Source organism: Vitis vinifera, chromosome 4 (genome assembly GCF_030704535.1).
Source record: "Vitis vinifera cultivar Pinot Noir 40024 chromosome 4, ASM3070453v1".
Lineage (NCBI taxonomy): Eukaryota > Viridiplantae > Streptophyta > Magnoliopsida > Vitales > Vitaceae > Vitis > Vitis vinifera.
In genome coordinates, this window is record NC_081808.1 from 6,871,358 (window position 1) to 6,897,786 (window position 26,429).

The 26,429-nt window shown below is 32.3% G+C and overlaps 3 protein-coding genes across 3 annotated transcripts; all 3 read right to left on the reverse strand.

Moving 5' to 3' along the window:
• Positions 1-4,189: 4,189 nt before the first annotated feature.
• LOC100255882 (ubiquitin C-terminal hydrolase 22) lies at positions 4,190-7,428 on the reverse strand. The gene is made up of 3 exons (XM_002283340.5): positions 6,376-7,428; positions 5,804-5,922; positions 4,190-5,468 (listed from the first exon to the last, which is right to left on the reverse strand). Exons 1-3 carry the CDS (start codon positions 7,134-7,136, stop codon positions 4,687-4,689), a joined length of 1,662 nt encoding a protein of 553 aa, XP_002283376.1. The 5' UTR covers positions 7,137-7,428; the 3' UTR covers positions 4,190-4,686.
• A 9,332-nt stretch (positions 7,429-16,760) lies between these two features.
• On the reverse strand, positions 16,761-17,487 carry LOC100252604 (probable steroid-binding protein 3). The gene has a single exon (XM_010650468.2). It carries the CDS (start codon positions 17,259-17,261, stop codon positions 16,962-16,964), a length of 300 nt encoding a protein of 99 aa, XP_010648770.1. The 5' UTR covers positions 17,262-17,487; the 3' UTR covers positions 16,761-16,961.
• Positions 17,488-18,720: 1,233 nt separating this feature from the next.
• On the reverse strand, positions 18,721-25,762 carry LOC100257741 (uncharacterized). Its single transcript, XM_002285537.5, has 6 exons — positions 25,425-25,762; positions 25,271-25,327; positions 24,201-24,354; positions 22,488-22,585; positions 21,925-21,990; positions 18,721-19,124 (listed from the first exon to the last, which is right to left on the reverse strand). Exons 1-6 carry the CDS (start codon positions 25,674-25,676, stop codon positions 19,086-19,088), a joined length of 666 nt encoding a protein of 221 aa, XP_002285573.2. The 5' UTR covers positions 25,677-25,762; the 3' UTR covers positions 18,721-19,085.
• Positions 25,763-26,429: the final 667 nt, after the last annotated feature.

Consider the following 26,429-nt stretch of genomic DNA (forward strand, 5'->3'; position numbering starts at 1 on the left):
CTGTACAAGGATGTACAAGACTATTATTTGTGAATGATTTTAAGTGATTTTGAAAAACTTGTTTGTTTATTTCCCCTAACCGATGATAGATGACATTCCTTACACACATTGATTAAACATACATTCATCTCATATACTTTATCTAACTTGTATATGATCATTTGAATATGTATCTCATTTATGATGACTGTAAAACAAAATTATACAACAATTTTTCTTCTTTTTTAAAACAAAATTCATGCAAAGATGGTTAATCGACTTATTGTCGGATATTCATGAGATAATGTATGAAAATTGAGTTATTGTACAAGGGTATGCAAGACTACTTTTTGTTAAGGATTTCAAGTGATTTTGAAAAAATTTCTCATTTTTTTCCACTCAATGATTTTTCCGCACTCAAATTCTCTCACTCAGAATTGTTTCGAATTTTATTTTTAAATTTCATCATTAAAATTTTGTAATTGCATATTTTGTTTTTGTAGTTTTAGCAATGTTCTTTCTTTCCACTATTTTTTTTTTTTTTTTGTGAAATTTCATCCAAATGAATCTATATTTATCAAATTTTTTACTAAAATTATCTTTAATTCTTTTAATATATTTATACTCATTTATTTTAAAAAATGAAAAACTAATTTTTTTTGTAAACGTGTTCTATTACCTTTCAAATAAAAAATTAGATAAGTTTGAAAGTTAATAAAAAAAATTAAATACCACTTTCAATAATTTTTAGATAAATTTTTATATAATATATTTTATTTGAAATTTAATTTTTAAAATTTCACTAAAAAATTGTATTGACAATTTTCTTGTTGTGAGTCAAAATACTTTGCATTAGTCTATCTAGATAAAAAAAATTATTAATATAATATTAGAACTTCATATCTTAATTATTTTTTTTAATAAATTTATCTTTTAAAAATTTTTAAAATAAAAACATTAAAAATTAAAAAGCTAAAAGGATATATTTGTATAATAAGAGTGAAGTGATAGTCAATTTTTAAAAATTTTAAAATATGGTTAATGTAGAAAATATAAAAAATAATTAAAAACAAGAGAAAAGTATAAATGAAAGGGTAATATAAATTTAAAATAAAAAATAAAAATTAAACTAAAAGATAAATACAAAAAGATAAAAAATATTTGAATAAAAAATCCCAAAAATCCTTGCTTATAATAAGAGTAAAAAGATTCAATATCTTTAAAAATGAAAAAAAGAAAAAGAAAAACATTATTGTTTTTTATTTGACATAAAATACAAATATAGATCGGAAGAAAAAGAAAAAAAAAGTTAGAAATGAGTAATACTTAATAGGGAATAGAAAAGGGAAAAAAAAAACACAAAAAAAATTGAAATTCACACTCACTATGTATCTATATAAGGGTTAAGGGTATTTTGGGATTGATGAAAGATAATATCATTCTTCTCAATTTTCAGACTTTATTTAGTTGTTGGACTCAATTATGTAAGATATATGGAGTAGATCTTAATTTTTGGGTTACGCTAGACCCAAAACACTATTCTCCTAAAAGAATAAGGGTCTTTTTATTTTTGAAAAAATAAATAAATTAAAATTATTTGATATTATTCACATATTTTAAAAAATTACATTTAAAATATTTTATGGAACAAAATATAATACTCATTCTTTAATTATCTCAACTCCATTCAATTGTGTTTTAATTTGTAAGTAAAAGAAAATATAAAAAAAAATGATCGTATTAAATTTAAATTATTAGGTAAGGATATTAATAATAAGATCAAGAGACAAAATAATGAGATTATCATTTAAAATAAGTTTCAATTAATCGATTTTGACTATGTATTAAATACATGTGACATGACCTAATTAATCGGGTTTTCACGATTTAACGAATTAATATTATAGTGGTTTATTAGAATGTACGTGCGGTTAGGGTTAGAGATGAAATGAGGGGCGAGTGGGAATCCTAGTTGTGGGTTGTTAGCTACTCATCTGCTCCCACCTTTGAAGTCAAATTATCTTATCCATAATGAGATAAAAAATAAAAAAAAAACCCAACTAATCTCCAATTAGTTTTTTGCATTTGATCCCCTTAGAATTGATTATAAACAAAGTTGAATTAGTTTTGACCATTTCAATCTAATAAAAACAAATGGCTTCGATTGAAATGAAATCTTACTACCCAATGTCTAATATGCATTTGCTTAAAGACACCCATGGTTTTAAAAACTCATCCAAACCAATTTTTAAAGTGATTGAAATTCTTCAAAAATTGGATGATAATAAAACCCTGGTTAATTTAATGTTTTTATTGTTCAAAAGGGTTTTCTAAAATCTATGGAGTGGTGCTTGTTGTTTTCCTTAACTTGATTTCAGTTTTAAAAAATCGAAAAATTTTCAAAATTCAAAAAGTGTAACGGTATAGGTTGATTATTTGATTGATCAATTCTATATTGGTATAAGAGCAACCTTGATTGATCAAGATTTAGTTGAGTTCTACCCCAATTGGTTGAGTTAAATTTTTAGGTAATAACTAATGATCAAGGGGTGGTTGAGGTTTCACCTCAATCAGTCAAAGATTTTATGATTCAATGGTCACCTACAATTATATTTTTTCTAAAATGGTTAGCGACTTGGTCAAGTGCATAGTCAACCAATTACACTGAAATTATGTCTAATCGATAGATCAACCAATTATATTAGAATTGTGTCTAATGGTTAGTTTCACAAAAAATCTGTAATTTAAAGCTCACTTTAATCATTTATGGTTTCATCAACCCCTTAATCTAATGTAGCATTATTTATTGAGCGTTACAAGAGTTAGTTAAGTACATCATTCTCTCTATTTGTTAATCCAAAATTAGAGCACCTTAATCATAGTTTCCATTGTATTTGAGGGAAAACATGCGAACAAGGAAGCTTACTTTGTAAGGATTTGATCTTGTCAACTTTTGTGACTTGTTTTCAAGTGTGAAGTGTAAAAGCCCATTAGAGCATTGATTCCAAGTGTAAAACTTTGATGGCTTAAGGAGGGTTATGGTGTTGGCTTTTGGAAGGCCAACAGAAAAAATGGGGAGATTTTTAAAAGCAAAGTTTGCTTCGTTGTTGGGAATGAGAGGAGAATTTGACAAGTGGCTAAAAGAGTCTTTCCCACTTTATTTGCCATTACCAACTCAAAAGAGTCATGGGTAGCAAATATGTGGGAGCAAGATGGGGTTCTAGGCCATTAGAGTCTATTTCTCAAGAGAGTTCCATGGTTGAGAGTTATAGATGGTGGAGGCCTTCTTGCGGAAAATTCAAAAGCATTTTGTTTAGGCATGATGTAGAGTATAAAATGACTTGGTCAAATTCAAAGAATGGAAAGTTCTTTGTTAAAGATCTCTACTCTTTTCTAGCCCTTGGGGGTTCAAAAGCTTTCCCAACTAGAGTTGTTTAGAATCCATGGGTCCCAACAAGATAAACTTTTTTGCATGGGAAATAACTTAGACAGGATCCTAACATTAGATCATTTGAAAAGGAGGAGGATGTCTTTAGTAAATAAGCTCTATGTGTAAAAGGGAGGGGGAATCCATCATCCACATGCTTCTTTATTGTGTTAGAACTAGATTTTTGTGGCAATTGGTTTTTTTGTTACTTGGGTTGTAGTGGGTGATGTGTTCTTCAATTAGATTGTTGTTGCTAGGCAAGAATGAAGTTCAATAGAAAAAGGCGGAAGAAAGCTTAGTTAGCTGCTCCATTGTGTCTTTCAAAACCATTTGTCGGTGAAAGAAATCAAAAGGCTTTTGAAGTTATGAAATCTTGGATCAATTGCTAAAATCCTCTTTCATATATTCCTTTTTGGATTAAGTTAGGCATCATATAGATTGTAATACTTTGTCTTTAAAAGCCAAGTAATTGTAGGAACCAAATTCAAGTAATTGTAGGTAGGTGGTGTTTTTCCTTTGATTGCCCTCTCTTTTTTTGGTTCTTTTTTGGCTTGGTTCCCTTTGATGTCATTTGGCGAGTAAACTTTCCCTTTTCTACCACCTATTTTCTCTATATATCATATTTTTGGTGTGCTTATAAAAAGAACATGTACAAAGGGACGACCCTTAAGCTTTTGAAAAACTCAACATCATATAATTTATGGTCAGAAAGCCAGAGTACAGGGCATGGAGGCCATGGATAATCCTAGTTTCGAAATGTATACAGCAGCCTTATCGGCAATATGAAAAGCCAAAGCTAGAAATCTATATTAAGCATTATCAATAAGAATTATAACAATAACAGAATTTTGAGATATTGTTTAACAAAGTTTATTATCCACATCAATGACCTGCATACAAGGAACCACCAACAGAAAAGCATTGAAGAGCTTGGGAACCCCAAGCTGAACCCAATTCTGTAGGTCTTTCATTGATATTTGTGGCACCCCCATTTGTAAAGATTCCCATTCATAATTATTCAATTGGGCATCTAAAGTTTCTCCAGTTTGAATCAGTAGATCTCAAGTTTGATGGCCTTGACAATGGCTGTGTTATGGCACCTTCTCTGCCAAAGCACCAAGATTCTGAAAGAACCATTTCAATGGTGATAACTCCCTCCTTCCACCACAGGACTCTTCAGTTGAAGAGTGCAGGAAAAGCCCAATTTGTGGTTGCTAACAGTGAGCCCATTCTGATTCAACAGGCTCCCAGAAGCAGCAAGAATGAGAGACTCAATCCTTTTAGCAACAACCGGCAATTGGAAGATAGGATTCTCCCCCAGGAGGGGACATGGGCAGGCAACTTAAATCTTCACTAGCTTTATAGTAAAACCCTTTCTGCACATAATACATCAAGTAGCATTGTGAAGCCCTCACCACCCCTTCATCAACTTCAGTAATCCAGGCATCGTCACATTTGTACCATCGATTTCTTACACGGACGTAAGTCACATAATGCCCAGATTCTAGCATCCCTGAATGAGTAACCACAGCAAAAACCTCAAATTCTGTACAAGTTTCCGATTCGTCTCCCTCAAAAGTAAAGATTCTGTTTCCAAACCTGTTCCTGACAATGGAGGAGGATAAGTATGGAGTCATGTCCAAGGAGAAGGGGAACTGCAGATATTGGTCAATTTTCCGTGACATTTTTCTGATTGTTGAGTGCTCAAATCGCTTTATATGTAGACATAGTACTATTGGGAGCCTTCTGATGGACATTTGCTTCAATGAGTTTCGCCTTTCTTGACAGTTTTGGCAGTACAATTTCTGGTCTGGACCCAACTTCTCTGGTCTTGTGAAGAGGTCCAAGCAGCCCAAGAGAGTAGATATAATTGCATTCTCATTTGGCTTGGTGGTCCTGTTGGTCATGCCTGTTGAAGGGCAAAAGCTCATGTCCAAGTTAAGAGAAATGTCCACACATGGGTCATAGGTTGTCGAAGTAAATCCGCAGGTTGTACAAGTGACATCTGATCTCAACAGCCCAGAGAACGCTTTATGAGCAATACACTGGCAATCTCTGTTATCTGTGTAAAAAGAGAAAAAACATACTTTCTCATCAGTAAAACAGATCACTTGGCAATCTGACAAAATTCTCCAAAATTTTACGAAAATTCCTCAACAGATTTCTGCTTTTATCGATTTCCAATTTATTTGCCACAGCACACCACACCCTTCATAAATCCCAAGTCAACCCGACATCAAATAATTACAAAGAATCGCAAATGTGTCACACTGCTACCAGGCATGAGGAACAGGATCTTGTACATCACATCTCAGCATGTGAGATGGAATACTTGTAATATTGAAATATCAATTGCCTAGGAAGCCAACAAAGCAGCAGACCTCACCATCCAATTACCTTTATCTTGGTTTCCTGATTTTCCTTCTTTCACATGGATTTGATCAAGCATTGAAATGAAGAACTCATGAGCATCTTGCTGTTCATAACTAGCTAGATTTTCTGAATGCTGCCACCAACTGCAGTCATAAAACAAATATTACCTTCCAATCAACTAATATAGTCGCAAAATAAGAAAAGATGGACAAATAACACCATATTGGAATCATAAAAAAATGGGATCTTAAGAAAAGATAATAGTTCTTCCATCGGTAAAAGCCATTACTCACAAATTTCAATTAGAATTGTATTCATAATCCAGGATGTCAATGGTAGATTTTCGGATACCTTGCACAGAAAGATGAACAATTCGTACAAGGGCAAAGCAATTAAAACACTATACAGACATTCAATGAGAATAATGGTATAACCAGAATCAATCTAATCCCCAATTATTTGATTGATATTAGGAGGCATAGAGTGAATTTTAACTAACAGTCTATAAATCAATCCTCAAAATTCATAAATTCAAAAATCAATAACGGCTAAATAAGGCTAAAAACCAAGTGCAAATAGGCCAAAAAGTGGGAAACCTGTAAAGAAACCGAGCAGGACTGTAAGGAGTCCGATCACCGGAAAACACGGCTGAGAAGATAACGTCAATGTCACAAGGCAAACAAAGGCGATCTGAGGACCTTCTCCGGCAAGATTGGCGGTTGTGGCGGTCACTTAGGAAGTAATTCCTAAGAGGTGGAGCATGAAACAATGCTTGCAACACAGAATTCATGAAGCAAGTATTTCCCAGATTGTTCAATCCCCTCAAACCCAATGGAAATATTGATTTCGCCCTCCGATCAGCCATCGAAATCAGCCTTTTCGACCTCTTCCACTCCAATTCTAACCCTAAACCCAATCTCCTCCTCTTATTCGACTCCTCCACAACACCCTCCACCCCATTTACATTGCTGGGCATATCCATGAAGTGTTTGCTCACCACAGCCCTATCAAAATCAGGATCATACACCTGATCACGGCACACACAGCAGTAAAGCTCGGCCCTTTCAACGTCCACAGCAATCTCATGGCCGTGGTGCGATTGGGAATGCTCATTTGCATGACTAGAACATGTGATTGAAGAACAAATCAAGCAGAAATAGAGTCTACCTTGATACCCAAAACACAAACTGCATCTGGGTGTCTCTGATTTGTGTTTGCTCACACTTGTTCTTCCATATGGGGTCGTTTTAAGGCAGTTTTGGAGGGTTTTGAAGCCATTCAAGCCATGTCTGAGCTTGTAATCTGCAAGGTGTTTGCAGGGTTTAGGGTTTGTGTATGAGGGGTTTTGTTTGGACATGTTGATGGGGATTGAAAGAAGCTCTGATTTTGTGATAAAACACAATGATTTATTAAATAAATGGGTGATAATCCCAATATATAATAATTAAATTATTGAAAAAGTAGATTAAAAGACAGGATTTTGAGATTGGAATCGAGGTTGTAAGGCACATAGAACAATGGGTTTGGATTAAATTTTTTGATGAACTTCAAGAGAGAGAGGGGGGGTGGGGGACTCAATGGTCTGGTTTAGGCCATGAGACTTAATGGAGAAGGCAGAAGAGGTGCCTTTGAGTTTTGATTAGCTGCACACAAGAGCATATTATTTACCTTCCCGGGGATCTCAACCGTTCATTTCTATTAATCAAGTGGGTTGTGAAAGGATAAGAAGGCATAATTTTTTCTTTTCCATCATACGGTCGGAATGATCTAACGGACGGCTAGGATTTGATGTTAGGTTGAGGAATGATGTGGAAGGGCCCAGAACAGTAAGCAGTCAACGCTGGTTGTTGACCTGCCATGGTCGTGGGCCCTCCTTTTTTCTTTTGTGGTTTTCTTTTTGTCTTTTTATTTTTTATTATTTTCTTCAGTCAAAATAAATGGAAAAGATTTTTTTTTTTTTTAAAAGGAATGGAAAAAAGGGAATAAAAAATTATTTTGTAATAGGAAACATGGAATGAGAATAAAATTCAATCATTTTCCAAATTTTACATGTTATAAAAAAAAATCTAATGCCTTTATTCATTTTATTTTAAAGTTAATTATTATAAACAAAAAAAAATTAAATATTTTTACATTTGATATATGATAAATGAGAAATAATGATGAAAATGCATGGATATTGTTTTAAACATGAAAATTATTTTGGATTTTCATTGATCCATTTTAAAGAGAAATAAATTGTGTATGTATAATGAAAGTTTTAATCTATCTACAAAAAAAAAAAAAAATTATTTATTATAAAATTATTTTAAATAAAATATTATTAATTATTAATAGTTTTTTAGCAAAAAAAATCAATTATTAATATCGATAGGGAAAGTTGGGTTTTCATTCAATAATATGAAAATATATAGAAAAAAGAAACCTTAAATTTTTTAAATCAATATTATCTCCATTTATTTAAAAATGATTTGAAATATATATATATTTTTAATGAGTAATCTAATTATTCCTTAAAACATTTTTTTTACTTGTAATAATAATTAACAATTAGACTTTTCCACGTAAATGTTTTTCTTTCTTTTACATTTATTATTATTATTATTATTTGAGATTTTTTTTTTACTACTTCTAATATCCACACTCTTCAAACTAACTCGCTAAAAATTTTGCTATGAGATGTTTGTTCATAAAGAAAAAATAAGTTTCAATATATTTATTTTTAGAGGGAAAAAATTTTCAAATAATAATACTAATAAATTTAAAAATAAGAAAAAACATTTATTTGAAAGAGTATGGTGATGATATGACAAGTAAAATGGGTATTTTAAGGAATAATTAGATGACTCATTAAAAGTGTACATGTTTCAAATGATTTTTAAATAGTTGAAGATAATATTGGTTTAAAAAATTTAGGATATGTTTGTTCATATATTTTTATATTAGTAAGTCAAAACTCACTTTTATCATATTCATTAATATAATTTTTTTTAAATAAAAATATGATATATGATTTTATTATAATATTAACATTCATATTTGAGTAAAATTTATTTATAATTAAAAAATTTTTTTACTTTTTAAAAAAACTTGAATTAAATTTAATTGATATTACATAAATTGCATTTACAACTTTAAAAAAAAATCAAAACATGATTTTTTTCATCAAGATATTTTTTTTAAGTTCTTTTAAAAAAAAACAAAAACATCTTTCATCCATTAACTTAAAAATAATTTTTTTTTTAAATAACAAATTTTAAAAAACAGGCAACCAGAACTTAAATTTTAATTTTATGATTTTAATCACAAATAAAAACCATAATATAAGTATATTAGGAAGTATCTTTTCATATTTTCAAACAATTATATTTTTAAAAAATAAATGGAGATTTATTTATTTATTTATTTTTTAATATATGTAGGATTACCAAACAAAACTATGAAAAAAAAATGATAAATTAAATTGAAATTACTAATCAATCTAAGGGCAAATCAAAATTTTGATTTGGGTCATTAAATAAATATTTTGATATGATAAAATTTAGAAAAATACAATTGAATTTATAGAAGAAACAATAATTATTCTAGACCAATTTTGATCGATTATTTTAATTAGACATTATTTTTAAACATTACATTAATAAATTCAACACATTAAATCTCACTTGGTCTGATTTATAAAAGTGCAATTATGAGTAAAAGAGAAACAATACATCATTTTCAACTAGTTGTAATCCATGAATTTCTAATAGTAATTCTGTTATTTTTTGAGTTTCAAAATATTTTTAAAAACTATTAAATTCATTCAATGAATGTCATAGATTAAGGTGATATTTGTTTCTTTTACTTAATTTTAAATAAAACTTAAAACTAAATAGTGTTTAATAATATAAAATATTATGTTGTTTGTTTTTATAATATTTTATTTTTATTAAATATTAAAAAGTAAGAAAAAATCAATATATTTTATTTTTTTCCATTTATAAAAAATTAAATATTTTGATTTTTTTCATTCAATAAAAAATTTATAATAAATCATGAAAAAGTAAAAATAAAAAACAAATAACTTAAAGTCCAAAAATAAATTATTTTCAACAAAAAACTAAAAAAACAAACACCTTTTAAGTCTTTCTTAAATTTATTACTACTAATTTTTTTTTAAAAGATATAATAATATGTAAAGAATAAACTAATAAAATTATTCAAAATGAGTTTTGATTTATGACTTTTAATATTAATTAGATTAGTTTTAAATTTTGTGACTTTTTATTATTAATTATGAAGTTTGAGTTTAAAATTATTTAAAAAAAAAAAAATAGGAAATGAGAAAAAGAGAGAGAGAGATCATCTTTAATGATTTTGAGCATTAGTTCATAAAAGAGAAGAAATTGTATTTTACTTTATTCTCTATTACATTTTATTTTTAAAAACTATTTTTTCCCAAATAGTTATCTAACAATGTGATGAAATTTTAAAAACAGTTTTTTGAAAGAAAATTCTGAAAAATAAAAAACCGTATTTAAATCACACTGAAAAGACTCAACAATTTACACTTTGTACTCGTTTTAATTTGGATTAATTTCGTTTACCTCTCTTGAGGTTCTGACTAAATATATCTAACCTTCATAGGTATAAAGTTTCATCAAATACCTTTTTTATCCTTTTCTTTTCTTATTTTTAGTCACCTCCCCTCTCGGTGAAAATAAGAGTGGTGCATAATGAAATTTCAAATTATGTATTTAGCCAAAACCTCGGGACCATTTTAGTTTTTATCCTATTTGAGAATGTAGTGGACTCCAAGGTGGGTAACATTACAAGTCCCTGTTTTTTGGGTTCATCTTTTGCATTCTTTTTTACATAATTTTTACATTCTTGTGACACATGTGAGATTAATCATTTTTATAATTTTATTGCCTATAAATATTTTTCTTAAACAACAACATTCCATAAGATGAAGACCAAAAGAAAAACAAACAAACAAACACTCGGTGACCATACTCCATAATGAGCAAATAAGTAATCAAAATTCAATAAATTTCTTCATTGAGCTTCTGCAATATGATTAAACACCCTCTCATAATAAATCAGATACAAAATCTTTTGATTGACACAATCACATACATGTATATTTAGGCATATATTAATTAATGACATTGTGGGCATTTGAGGCAAATGATGAAAAGAAAAAGAACATGTTTTCCACATTATGATTTAAAGAGAGAAAAGCATACCTTTTGTCTGAAGCAAGCAAGAAACAGTAGGGGCCATGGTGTTCATTTTCTACCTCCAGTACTGATTTGCCCTTTTTAGCTTTGTGGGCATTTTGCTTTGAAGGGCTTTATTGCACATGATTCATTCAACAAGCTTACTGGGACTATATGTAGTCATTGCCATTCATCATCTCAGTTGCCACAAAAGAAAAGCTCTCAGGTCTCAACCACTCCCTTTTAACGAGAGACAGTGACCAGAGCTTTGTTTGATCACAAGATAAGGCTTGTTTTTATGGACGAATTGATGAAAGCTGAATAAATTCATGTGAAATAGAAGTAACAATAATAGGCTACAAGATGATTAAAGAGAAAAATCAGTTAAAATGGTAATGCACAAGCAACAACATTGAAGGGTAAAGATCTGGCCACCAAGGCTAAGTTCATTTATAATTTTGTTTCAATATAAACCAGGCTAACCGGATTGCTACAGCAGAAGTGCAGAACAGTGAGTGAGGAGCAGTGTGGTCCCATACAAGAACAAAGGGTTAAAAAGGAAAAGGAAACAGAAAATAAAACAAGATAGTAAGAGAAGGGGAGAAGGGGAAGAGGGCAAAGAAAAGAGAGAAAAAAAATGAACAAAAATCAGATTCCATGTGGGTTAAAAATATCAACTCCAGACAGTTGCTACAAGGTTATGTGAAGAGGGATACATTATTCAGTGAGTAGTAAGCATTAAACCCTAGACCGAGGGGAACACCATAGATGCATTCACTAATTTGTTCGGTTATGACATCGAGTAGTAAGCCATGTGCTAGCATGTGGAGAATCCTGAAAATAGGCAAATGAATTAGCACATCCACATTTAGCCCTACATGATCTAGTTGCAACATGCAACAACTAAGATTATGAGTAATGATGTATAAAGTTCCTTTTCTTTTTTAGTTTTAAGTATATCAAATTGCTTATCAACTAATGACTTTAGGCCATTTAACAAAGAAATTGTTGGAAATACATTAGAATAAAGTGATAGAGCCATAAAATCATATAGTAGCTTTTCTAGGACATCATGAAGGGAAAACGATGCATTACCAATCTTGCATCATCAGTTAAGTTGAAAGGAATGCATAACTTTCTGATATTAAGTAGAGATGTTCAACTGAAATCTATGAGAGAAAAAGCAATTAGTCATCATGCTGAATGCTAGCATATGGGCAAAATGAAGTTCCCTAGTCTTTTTGACCAAACTTTTTGAGGGCCCAGTAAAAGACAGCAGAGATGACTACGTAAGTAGTATTATTCCTTTCTACCACTAAGAAAATTCACGCACGCACAGCTCATCCAATTAGCTAAATAAAACCAATATTAAGGGTAGCTCCATAAGAAATCTACTGGTTCCAAGCACAATAGTTCATGAGACTCCACATTCCTGCTAATCTTGATGGCAGATATTATCAACAAAAATGTAGGGTTAGCTGTGGCCACAAATCTCGCGATAAGACACTGTGGATTCAAGCTTTAGGTTTGGTATTTCCCTTCTGTGATTATCACTGATGGCCATTTTTATATTGACTATAGGGTGTACTTGGCCCCACTCCCCCTAGAGGGCTAGTCATTAAGTATCCAATAACACCCACAAACTGTGTGCCACATTATAGGTAAATCCAGACAGTGTCAAAACTAGCACCTCTGGTTCCAGAAAGACAATCCCTGCCAACTTAGCTATTCAGCTACTTGTTCAGGTTCTTTAGTAATTATGACCCCTAAGCAGGACTTGAACCAAGAATTTCCACTCTATGAAGATCACAAGTACCACACATGCAATAAGCTTTCAGACCACAGGTCCATAAAATAAGAAGAACCAAATATTTCATCCATAATAAAAAGTTTTATTGGAAAACCTATCTCTATTTTTTGCTTCCCCACATCCTCACTTATAAGACCCTATCAGGCACATAAGCTAGGCTATCAGTGAGATTGGGTACATCAGCAGGCTATCATTGAGGTTTGGCATTTGACATGAAAAGATAAATATCCTTCCCTGCTTTGAGCCACTAAAGCATTCAGTCACTTGTTCACACTTTGATCACGCTGAAAGAAAAACTGGGAGATCAGAATGGTTATCTGTTTTCCATTTTTGATAGGTAAAGATTGATTGCATTGAACAGCACCACAAATGGCACAAAAGTATACATGTATACAAGGATGCCAACCAGCCAAAAAACCAAAGCAAGGGGTACACAACAAACAACATCCACACATTACTTAGAGCCTAACCACTCCACAAAGTCAAAATGAACAAAGAGCAGTCACCTATAGACACTCTCCCATTCCAACCAACTATACATGAAAGATTGTTTAATTGTTTAGTCAACTTTTTCAATCTTATCAAAAACTCACCTGTTTCTCTCCTTCCAAATAGTCCAAAAAAGGCACAATGGAACAACTTACTGAACTTTTTTTCGCTTCCTTCTGACAAAGGGCCCCTGACAGCTCTGAAGTTCACTTTTTACTGAAGAATTAATCACCCAATGAACACCAACAAAGGCGTAAATCAACTGCCACAATAAGACTGCTTTCAGACAATGAAGAATGATATAATCAATCGTTTCTTCTTCTTCTTTGCACATGCAGCATCTATTAGGGATCTTTCAATCCTTCCTTTTAAGCTGATCCAAAGTTAGAATCCTACCCCATTTGGCTTCCCATGCAATGAAGCAAAGTCTTGATGGTACCCAAGAATTCCAAACAATACCAAAAGGCTTCACATCATTTCAAATAAAACATAATTTTTTTTACATTTTTATGTACCACATTACTCTTAAATCTAGGTCTAAATTCATAAGACCCAAGGTCTCCACTAATGGTCCAAAGGCATCCAGGATAGAGTTGAAAACATCATAAATTCAGTGATACCAAATCCAACAAGGAAACCATATGCATAATTTGCTTTTGACCAAATGTATCCATTTTCTCCAGGAACAAAACAATAATTTTCAGGAGTAAGGAGATATGTTTCTGAAAAATTAAATTAAGAGAGCTGATGATTTTTCTAGGCTTTTTATGTGCCTAAACTGAAAATGTAGATTCAACTTAGGATCTTGAGAGCTCACACTAAAGTTAAAAATACAAGCACAAATAACTGCTTTGTTAACACAAATCATGTTAGAATCCGGATCTTTAGAACTCACACCAAAATTAAAATAAGCACCTATAACATTTTATTAATGAAACTGATTACTACTCAAAAAGAGCATATTTTAAATAATAATTCTCATGAGTTTCACATATTTTGAGTAGTAATTATGCCTAAAACACTCAATTAACATGTTGTTACCCTTGCAAGAGTTACTAACAAGTTTTATGAAGTTTTGGAGTCATTTCAAGGTATGATTTTGAAAAATTGGCGACAAAAGAGATGAATCAAATTGAAGAGAACAAATAAAGTTGATGAAGATCCAAATGCGTAATGAAAGTAGTAATGCAATTGGTTTGGACCGAGATTTGGAGTTGATTTGGAGGTGATTTGTGATGTCCCACATCGGATAGGGGAGAAAGTTCCTATCGCTATATATGTAGAGACTCCTCTTAACCAAGTAGACGCGTTTTAAAGCCGTGAGGACCCCTTTTGGGTCCAAAGCGGACAATATCTACACGGTTAGGAGCGGGTCGTTACAAATGGTATCAAAGCCGATCCCCGACCCCGGTGTAGGGGTTTGTTTAGCCTCATAAGGGGTGTTTGTTTGTTTGGCCCCGCAATCTCATGGGACACAACGAGGACGTTGTGTCTGCATGGGAGGATGTTTGTGATGTCCCACATCGGATAGGGGAGAAAATTCCTGGCGCTATATATGTAGAGACTCCTCTTAACTAAGTAGACGCGTTTTAAAACCGTGAGGACCCCTTTTGGGTCCAAAGCGGACAATATCTACATGGTTGGGAGTGGGTCGTTACATGATTGAAAGTGGATTCAAAAGAAAGAAATGGAAGAAATGACAAAAAAGAGTTGAAAAATTAAATATTTACATTTCTCATGATCATGCGAAAATCTCGCATGGCTATGCAAAATGGACCAGAAGGAATTTTTGCTGCAAACAAAAGGGGAACCTCAAAGCTAATTTCGCATGATCATGCGAAATTTTCGCACAGTCATGCGAAATGCTCTAGGAAGGCGAAAATTGTTGCTGTTGCATTTCGCACAATCATGCGAAATTGCTGGATCTCATGCGAAATGACCATTTTATTACTAAACTCTAGATTTCTTGGTGAAGAAGCCTCTGGAAGACCTCTTAGATGATGTCAAGTGTTCACTTGACCTTGGCCTATAAATAGAAACTTGATTTTCTCATTTTAAAGGGTTTTTTGGACATTTCTAATTGTAGAACTTTCCAGATTTTCTCTCTCAATAGAATTCTCTATTTTCCTTTATTTTCTCACTAGCCAAACATGCCTTGTGAGACCAAATCTCCAAGTATGAGTGGCTAAATCTCGTTTTTCTCGGAGGAAGGAGGATCTAAAGGCAAGATCTATGGTGAATTAGAGAAATGAGTTTGAATTGCAAAGGTAATTTGATCGATTGATTAATTGAATTTTGGAGATTTTTCTCTTCAAATTATCTTGGATGATTACTATAATGCAAACTAGGTAGATTCATTAAATTCTTAAAGCTAGATTTGATGAGATCGAATAGTTGCATTGTGTGAATCATTGGAAGATAATTTAAGATGAATTGAATATATGATTTGAATTGATCTCTTGGATTAAATGACCTAATTTGAAGAGAAATTAGATCTACATCTAAAACTAAATAAAAAATCGGTTTAGATGAAAATTTAGGTTTTCAATCTAACTTGATGAAAATTAGGTCTCAACATCTATTGACCATGGAAATTGTTTTCTAGAAAATCCTAACTCCGAGAATTTCATCTCCTATTAATTTTCTTCCATTTCACATTTCATTTTTCTTTTTAATTTGAGACCATTGTCACATTGATTTTTCACTATGAATTTTGAAATCAATTTCACTTGATCACATTCATTTCTTATCATCTCATTCAAGCCTTAATTACCGAGAATAATCCATCCTAGTGGACGACACCTAAAAACCATAATACTATGGTAGTTTGTACTAAAACCATTTTTGATCGGATACAAACTACGCTAGAATAGTGAATTAGGTTATAAATTTTGTTTTGATCCAACAAACGACGAAAAATCAATTGATTAGAAACTCATTAGAATCCAAATTTTAAGAATTCACAATTAACAATTAAAACACGAGCACTCGAGTTCTTTTACTGAAACCCAATGGCCTCAACAACCCAAAATTCTTCACTCAAAATGCCAATCCCAAATCTTACAATGAAGCGTAAATTAAACAAAACTGACGAGATGCATCCAAAATCACCAGACTACACCCTAACCCTTATGTTAATATTCAGAGTAGGATCTTACTTCACAGAGATGAATCTGCTTTTCCAGAAAAACAAACTGATAGAAGTTGTTACACAGATCAGAAAATACAGAGTAAGAAAGAAGAAGAATTGTCTTATTGTTTTAAGAGTACATCGGTGTGGGTATTTATAAGCTAGGTGAGGTGGATGGGTGAGTTGGTTTGGGAGTTGTTACACGGTTGTTCAGTTACAACTATGGGAGAGGTGAGGTTAGGATCTGTTTGGTTATCACAAACACCCACATAAAGAAACTATGATAAACAAAATTGCCCATCAAAGAAACTTGAGCCAAAACACACAAAAGAAAGCATAAAACCAAGATTAATAAAAGACCCATTTATTCACTTTGCACCACAAAGCCAAATACACAACCCTTCCGACCCAAGCCCCCAGAGCGTCAAAAGTGCTAACAGAACATTGATATTCCATCAGAATTACAGGTACCCACAAGCAAACAACACCCAAAAAACCCAACTCAACAAAATATAACGCATGAGAAAGAGAGAGAGGAGAGAGATGAGACTAGATGACACGGCCGACAACAGGGTACTTAGCTTGGAACTTGTTTTCCCAGTCATTCAGGACGCCCATCTCCTTTTCAGAGAGGCCGTCGAGAGAAGGAGAGACGTCTTCCTCGTTCTTGCTCATCTTGGCGAGAGCTCGGCTGGCGTCTTTGCCGGCGAACATGCAGTAGGAACCGCCGGGACCGTAGAAGGACTTGCCGGTGGTGACATCGAAGATGCGACCCTTGACCGCCACGTATATGGGCTTGGATGGATCTGAGCCGTCGAATTGCTTCAGTTGTTCTGCTGTTACCTCCATTTCCTTCTCGTGTTTCCTCTCCCTTCAGTGCCTTCACTTGCTGTCGCTGTTCCCTTTATTCAGAGATGAGAAATTTTTTTCTATTTACTCCAATAATCCCATCACATGAGATTTAATGTAATTTCCATGCAACCATCCTCAAAATTTGACACTTTTACAAGAAACACATTTTTTATATAACAAATATCTTCAAACAAAATATTTAATAATATTTTGGAAAAAATAATGGCCGTTCAACAGTGATTTAAAAAAGCTTTGATTGAATCACATTGATTAGAAAAAAAAAAATGTTTTTCGTAAACTCATGAAAAAAAAAACTCATAAAATAAGAATTCAAATGTATAAAATATAAATTTTAAATCATTTTCTAAAAATAATTAATATTTTATACATTTTTTAGTCAATTATATTACTTTGATAATTCAAGTAATACCTTTTTAATAATACACGTACCATCTTTGATCATCCTATATATTATATTTGTTCGATAGGATTCAATTATTTTTTAAAAATTCCTAAGAAAATTATTAAACCAATTAAGTTAATTTTCATAATTTTCAAATCATGTTAATAATAAATTAATAATTATTGAAAATTAAACCAATTTGATATTTGGATGAATTCTATCCAACCATAGTGTTGAAATGAGGATAATCTTTTAGTGGTGGTTGGAATGTTAGACTCTAATCATTATCATCCCATTTTAACTTGGGGCCCGTTTCTTTTGGGATGTCTCTATCATCATAATGATGTCCACCACAATACTTCTAAGACTCCAAAGAAATAAATATTAATTAATTCAAATTATATTTTCTTTAACAAAATAATTTTAATGGATTTGAAAGACATTATGTTGATAAATAATCTTATGGCTATGTGCAATCATAGGATATAAAAAAATAGAAATAAAAAATCGTTTTGCTCTCCAATTTTGTCATTTTACAGAATGAAAATATAAAAAATAAAAATTGATGACAATTTTTCCTTGTAAGTAAATATTATTTGACAATTATGAGGTGGATTTGCATTAAATTTGTTCCCACAGATTTCCTTAGGACAGAAAAGATATAACCGACCAAAATTCTAAATTCTAATTTTAATCACATTAGAAATAGAAATCTTAAATGCATTAAATTTTATGAATCATTTTCAAAACTATCTGGAATTGATAATTTATGGTCTACCCAACTTGGGGATTAGACAATAAACCTACCCAAAATGAGTGCATTTAATGTAATATATGACAATATCAAGAAGTTGACTCTATTCAATCTAATGTTGAGCAAATTTGACCTAGTTTTCTCAACTCACCTGGACCAGAAATTGAAATTCAAGCATTCCAATTTGACCTATACAACCGAGCAACCCGAATCTAACTCAGCAACCCTAGACCCAACCCAAACTCAATCTGAGCTTGAAAAAAATTGGGTTAGATTAAACTTAGAGCAAGAGCGTCAAGTTAAAAAGCCCAAGTTTGATTAGATTTTGAGTTGAGGTTTATTAATTCGGATTACATTGATAGACTGTAACCCTAATCCGATTCACTCGAGTTGTAGCCATGATCATTCACATGTTCACTAAAACGATCAATCGGTGGGATCATTATAATTACTACAAATTTGGGTCATTCCTCGTGTACACAAAATCACAAAATGAGATTACTATGTCCATGACAAGAAAATAATCAAACCACTGTCTTCTGGATTGCCCATGGTGGAGATACATGGAATAGCCATAGGGCAACATCCAAGTTCCCATTCCGCTACAGTCGAACTCCCTTCTACTTCACTGGTTCTTTGGGGATAGGACTGACAAACAGGCATATTACAGCAGAGGAATTCCCCCACCTGAATACTCAACCTCCTGAAATTAAACAAAAAACTCGTTAGATTTTAGAAAGGATTTAGGATCAGTGAACATGGTTTTTTTCTTTTCCTTTTTTGTCCCCGTTGGGGCTTTAAACCCACGCCAACCCTTTATCACTTGAGCCAGGCGGGTCGTATAAAGTCAGAAATTCCACTGAAACAATGTATCGATGAACTTTCATTGGTGTGGTTTTAACATTTCAGGGATGGGCAGTAATTTCTAGACATGTTTATCGATACATTTTCTGCAGTGCCACCTGCTCCACTCATGTTAAATCGGATAAGCTCATGCTTTTACGTTTTTTCAGAAAACATGCAAAATGCATGTCTCCAAATCCATAAAAACAACTTTGAAGCAGAATCAGGTAAGAGTTATATTTAGATAATCAGGGTGGTGGTTACTCTCTTCTCAGTACCATAACATAGAGGGTATACTCCCCTTGAGACCTGGCTCAAGTGGTGAAGGATTGGGAAGGGTTTATGGAAGGTTCCAAGTTCAAGACACAATGGAGACAAAAATTTACCAATAAATAAAATAGCATGGAGGGTATACTGCTGACATTTCCATGCCCATATTTAAAAGGCAAAATTAATAGGGCTAGATTCAGGGAAGAGTTATATATAGACAATCAATAGGCTAGATTCACTCCACTATTTCCAAGAGTAGGTAACTGCGACAACTCACACTGCCCCAAAACACATATAAAGTCACATTTTTCATAATTGAGGCATACTTCCTGCATCCATTAATGTCCCTCGCCAAATATTACACTAGCACATTTCACTTTAAAATCGTATAAAAAGCTATTCTCCTTATTAAAGAGGCAATATTTTTAGCTTCACCTGTCCATTAATGAAAACACAGAACAACCCTTTTTTTTTTCTAAAATAATTTTTTTTATATGCAGATAAAGCTTATTAAAAACTGCCTAGAAGGTGGGCACAACAAGTACACAGGATATATGTAAGACAAAACATGTGGAGAAAGTAAAAGCCCATAAAGCTCACAAAGTAAAAGGCTATGTTAAAACTAAAGCTCACAACTTTCCAAACAATCAATAAATCTAGAAAAGAAGAATTAGAAACTAGCCACACGATCCCAAGTATGCTAGAAAATGATTTGAGAAAAGACTCCTATCGATTGATTAGACTTGCCAATTTTTCTAAGGCTCTACAACTGATATCTTTCCAAATGATCGAAAACAAACTTTAGCAGGGTTGTTCTCCACACCTTTTTACGCTTCTTGTCCACAAAATTCCCATGGTATCCATGTACGATCTCCTTCACCAGCCACATGGACACTCCAGAAAGACCAAAGGGACAAAAGAATGTTCCACAATATCCAGACCTTAATATAACTGATCAGAACGTGGTTACACTACTCATAAGTTGCACAAGCAACAATGTTAATCAAAGGCCAAACTCTCTTTATCAGTTGATTTGTTTCAAAATTTTCTCCTCAACAACCTCCCAAGTGAAGAAATCCACTTCTCAATAAGCATTTGAGCCCCACAACAGACTATCATCGCAACCTCCTCTACACACAATCACTGGCTAAACATGCAGCAGGAACTATAGCCACCTCTCCAACTCCCAATTATCAAAAATCCTAACTGTAGTAGGATTGTAATGACCTCTCCAAACTTCCCATTCCCAACATTTGCCACCCCAGCTTCTTAACCATATCACTCTAAACAAGGATGGAAAGCATCTCTCAAGTCACTTCACCAGACATGTGATCAAAGCTTCATTTTGCTACCATCACCTGTAAGCAATATAGTCCTAGAGAGAAATACCTCCCACTAATTCTACAACTGGGCAGGTTGGCAATAGTTAATCCAGGCTAACTCTAACTTAAAAACTCCCAACCCCAAACTTGGTCAAATCTAACTTCTAAGGCAACGTGATCAACTCAAGCTCAATTTTTTGAACTTGAGTTGAGCTAGAGTTGTGTAGGTCAAAATAAGATTTACATTTGGTAGGGGTCCAGTTAGACCCACTTAAAATTAAACTCAAGTTGATATTAAATTAGACTCAACTTGATCGGAACAAAATGGGGTTATATTTGAGTGGGGTCAAGTTGGACCCACTTACATCTCCCCCATTTTTATCAGCTTATAAACTTATAAATTTTTATAACATTAGTATATAAAACAATATAAAAATCAAAGAAAATATTAAAACAGGATCATGTCACTCATGGCAATGACTTGAATTCAACCCAAATTGAGTTCAGGTTGAACTTTTTCAACCCAAGCCCGACCTTATTAATAAAAATTGTTTGCCTAAACTTGCGTAAAGGTCAATTTAGGTTTAGGTTGAGTCAAGCCTATTCAACCAAGTTGCATGCCTACATTCCACCATTTTGGATGGTTTTCCATAAACCAACCCTGTATCTCACCTTCCTCTCCCTTGCACACCATCCCTTGGGCTAACTCACCTCCATAAATTATCTTGCTCCCTAACAAATTTCCTCGATCATTATCCAAGAGAAACCTTATTTAAAATGGATAAGTTTCTAAACATCAGACTCACTTTGCTTTAATATAAACAAAAGCCAACCATCTGATTTTATATGACTTCTTCTCACAAGGACCATAGATCTAGGGCTTCTAACACTATACCCCAAAAAACACTACTCCCCTAATACGGGCTATTAATTCTCTTAATTCCAATAAGACAAATACTTCCCATACTTATGATAGTTACTATGGAAGAGCAAATGTATCTCAGATCAACAGGAACAGAACAAAGAATCCAACACAAAATTTTATTTATTTAAGAGGGAGAATTGAACCTGAGCAGGAGGTAAAGATGAAACCCAGTCTGATGCATGTGTTGGAAGAAGTCCCAACGTGTTAAGCTGCCAAAATTGAGAGCAGAAGGAAAATTTAGTAAGAACCAATATACTTGAGATGCTAAGATTTCTTATTCTTATTTTTTTTTCAAGGGCTGTTATTGCATTTAGAATAGAAAAATTGCATCTTGCCTTTCACTCAAAAAATTCACAAAGGTAATGTTTGGTTCCCAAAAAATTTGAGGGAAAATGTGAGGGAAAGAAAATAAAGAGGAAAGGTAGAAGGAAAAAAAAGGTGAAGGATAATAAAAAATAGATTTGAAGTCAATAAATTATTTTTATATATTTTTTCAAACTCATTTCATTTACTTTTCTCTATTGTATAAAGATTAAATAATTTTAAAATACATAAGTTTCTAACTAATTTTGATTATATTTAATTTTCTTTTGTATTTTCTATAATGAAATCAAATATGAGAAAACTATTTTTCTTACATTTTTTTTCTTTCTTTAGTACTTTCTGGAAACCAAATATTGCTTAAAAGAAAAACAAAAAATCTCACCTTCCACACACCAAGAGCTAGACCTCCCAAATTAAGGGCAATGAAGAGTAGCTTAGGCCCAAGTAGATCCACTTTACTGTCCTTGTAAGGCTCAAAAACTGCAAAATCAAATCAAAATTTAGTGAAAATAAGTTTTGGGATTAAATGTCCTGCCTTCTGAGTAAAGCTTGCAAGGTAAATGCAACTGCTGAAATTATTTGGAAATTGCAACCACAAAACAAGGCTGTTATGCCAGCTACCTAATTGTTTTCAATCCAAACCACAGTGATTTGTGCAAAATAAGAATGCATATTAATCTGATAAATTGCTTTGTGCATACTAAGGTACCAAGTTAGTTCTTCAAAAGGTGTTGTATTTGTTCCACGCAGAACAATTTTGTTCTTGGTTAACCTAGATGCCATAACAGTCAGGAAGAAAATTAAACTGGCAACAGAATCTCACACCCCATTCCTTCACCGAGGAAAAATTTAGGAGAAAAAAATGAATGAAAGAAGGAAAGAAAGAGAGAAAAATAAAAAGCAGCTGGATATAAAAAGAATAGCCTTAAAAAAATACATAAGTAGAAAAAAAAAACAGAAAAGAAAGAAGGGTGTCTGGTAAGGAAAAGGCATCCAAACCAGATACACTAAATTTTGGAGAGGAAAAAATTATCCCAGAGAGCTGATAAGGAAGTTTACTGGGGATCCAATAAGGGATCTAAAATAAACAAATACATGGGAATAGCTGTGGAGCTTTCAAATGAATCAAATCAGAATCACTAGAAATGTGAATCACATAGTTTCTTTCAAGGATGTTCACCAATATGCACTGTTCAAGTATTATATGAGAAACAGTACAATCATAGAAGCCAACAGAGGGGGCAATGACTAATAATAATTGCTATTACTGTAAGAGTGGGTATTTACAAATACAGCAATAAGAGTGGGTATAACCTTAATAATTTAATACCATTACCAAAATTTCTCAAGATCCTCTATTAAATAAGATATATGGAGAGGATGGGGATATAATTAAAATACAAGACCACCAAGATTCGAGTTACCCTCAGGTAGGTAACAATTTTATAGAAACTGAACCAGTGTCCAAGCATAAAGCTGACCGGCCAGTCTTTCTCATCAGACTAGCAGCTTAAAGGTTGGACTAGAAGAAATAAAATTTCAAATTTTAGTCTATCATGTTTATTAACAAAGAGCTTGGATTATAAATATTCAATAAAAGCTTGGCCAAACTCAAGCTTAGAATCTATTTGAAGTAAATTCAATTTTAAAAAACAGTTTTTCTGGCCTTCTAATATGTTAGTAGTCATGCAACAAGCAAATAATAATAATAATAATAATAACAACAATATAAAATAAAAATATGCCATGTCACAAAAAGGTACCACTATAACACTTGGGGTGTGCCCCCCACTCTTTGATTAACATCTTTTATATATTCTTGTTTGCCTATCAAAAAGGTACCACTATGATGCCAATGGATGTTACATATTATTTGTTATTGGTTATTTAATACACAATTCATCTTAAAAACTAACTTAGCTGGTTATTATGAGACCAGTAAAAATAGCTGATCCAATGGGTTGAATCAGTTTTCTACCATTTTCACTGGTTTTAAAATAATTTGGTTTATCAAGGGCAGGGCTGAGAGTGGTCTGTTCATGTTAAACCAAAGTTTCCATAGATTAAAGAAATCAACTTCAGTGTTCTAGCATACCTTTTCCAACCCCTTGAAGAGCACTTATGGGCTGCCATAGAGCTGAAAATGTGATACCAATGCTAAACAGATGAACCGTACTTCCAGCCATCCACATCATGAAGCCCATCATTAGCAAATTCTTGAAAGGGGCTTGTGCCACTTCCCAAGCTTTCTACTCAAACATAGAGAGATTATGCATTAGAAGATTCTACTTTTAATCATTTAAGTAGAAACAACTGTTTTCTAACTGGTCTACATCCCAAAAGAAAAACAGTGGGAGATAGGAACATGGGAGTATTTGTAATGTGGTAATTGGTATCTATAAGAACAACTTATAAAATTCACTTTTCCATCAAAAATGATATAACCAGGCAGTGTATCCACAACATAAACTAAGACAGATGACAGTATTGCTAATTTTGTCTGCGTTAGATTCCAAAGGTATCTTACACAGAGCCGATTTAAATTCCTTATCACAAAATCTCGTCTTTTCTAAATCTTTATAACCCATTGAATTTGGGTGTTTATTTTGTTGACACAAACCTTGAATTCACCAATCCTTTCCACCATTAACCATTGAACCAATTTGCTTAATTTCATGTATTGCACATATTGAGCTAACTTATTCTTAACAGAATTAACTGTGCCATCTTTCATCACAACAAATCTGACCCAACTTCAAATTCAACCTAATTTATATAGTTAACCCACTTTATATTTCATCAATCAACAAAACTTTGAATTAAAAATCATAATTTGCCTATTTAAAGCTCAAAATCTTCGGTTCCATTTTATTTTTCAGATGGTCAACGACCAAATTCGAATCAGATAGCCACCCAATTAAATCTGACATAAATCTGGAAAAGAACATGGAAAAATTATACAAACAATTAACACTTTTTAAAAACAGCTTGACATTGATTTGAGGGAAAATTCGGACTATAATTGAGAAATATGGATCCAAACTGACTGAAATTGAGCAGATTAATTAAAAAAGAATACCACACGATTCAAAAAGGGTAAAGCACGATCACAGATACAGTAACATAGATCAAACAGGGTCAGCAGTTTGGTCAAAATAAAATTACCTGAGCTTTCCAATTAGCTTCAGCATCCTTCTTTTGTCGACTCAGTGTTGAATCATCCTGAACAAAATCAACCAGATGAATGAATATATAAAAATTATAATTAAAAAAAAAAAAGAAGAAGAAAAAAAGCAGAAGAAGAAGAAGAAGAAGGAACCTGATCGAGAGAAGCACGAGAGAAACCAGGAGGATCGGGGATGTCGCGAGAAGAAGGAGTGGTCGAATAGTCAGTGAGATCAACAGCCCATCTTCTACCTCCCATCACACCTTTTCCCTTCTCCATTGCTTCACTCTTTTTCAATATCCGCCTCGCACGTTTTAGGTTTTGTTTCCAACTATTCGGACCTTGAATTTCTGCAGGGTTTGGGTTTGGGTTTCGGATTCGGATCTTTAACGAAATCGTGATCATCCTCGATTAGTTATTAATAGCTTGCCCCATCCCATGTCCCTAACTATCTAAGGCCTTTAGCATTAAAATTCAAGTAATGCTTTAATAAAACATCATTAAATGAAAAAAATTAAGCTAAAATACAATCAACCCAAATTAAAATAATGATAAAAAATTAATAATGGTCTATTTTCTATTATTATTTTCAAAATAATTAAAATTCAAATTGGAAAATATTTTGACATGACTTTTATTTTTATTTTTAAAAATTAAATTAAAAAGAGGAAGAGAGTGAAAATAAGAATAATATGATGAGTTCAAGATAGGACACATTCCAACCTTATCCCCTTCATTCAAAATATTTTTTTATCCATGTCCCATTAAAAAAATTAAATGGGCTTTAACTTTTTTTTTTTTTTTTTTATTTGAAAAAAGTTATTTTAAAATTTTCTTAATTAAATAAAATAAATATATTTTATAAATAATTAAAATATTATAAATTTTTATAACTTATTTTAAAAGTATTTTATATTATATATATATAGAAAAATAAAAATTAAATTTTATATATAATTGGGACAACTAGGACAAAACAATACTTGAAAACCTATAGTAACGGATTTTAAAAAAAAAATCTAGAATCTGTTTATTTAAATTTCAAATACGTTCCATTAGAAGTGGAATAGGATAGATACTTGAAAAAACTCGTCTAATTGCCATTATATATATATATTAAAACCCACAAGAAAATCACTATTTGCCCAAAATTGAAAT

Bases quoted from the DNA above. Each gene is read 5' to 3' on its own strand.
- LOC100252604 (XM_010650468.2), bottom strand. From the start codon at position 17,261: ATGGAGGTAACAGCAGAACAACTGAAGCAATTCGACGGCTCAGATCCA.
- LOC100257741 (XM_002285537.5), bottom strand. From the start codon at position 25,676: ATGATCACGATTTCGTTAAAGATCCGAATCCGAAACCCAAACCCAAAC. The intron at 24,355-25,270 runs GTAATTTTATTT...ATGTTTGAGTAG, and splicing joins AAGCTAATTGGAAAGCTCAG to AAAGCTTGGGAAGTGGCACA. The intron at 19,125-21,924 runs GTTCAATTCTCC...GTTTAATTTCAG, and splicing joins CATCTTTACCTCCTGCTCAG to GAGGTTGAGTATTCAGGTGG.
- LOC100255882 (XM_002283340.5), bottom strand. From the start codon at position 7,136: ATGTCCAAACAAAACCCCTCATACACAAACCCTAAACCCTGCAAACAC. The intron at 5,923-6,375 runs GTTTCCCACTTT...TTATGACTGCAG, and splicing joins CCTGCTCGGTTTCTTTACAG to TTGGTGGCAGCATTCAGAAA. The intron at 5,469-5,803 runs GTAATTGGATGG...CTTTTTACACAG, and splicing joins ATCAGGAAACCAAGATAAAG to ATAACAGAGATTGCCAGTGT.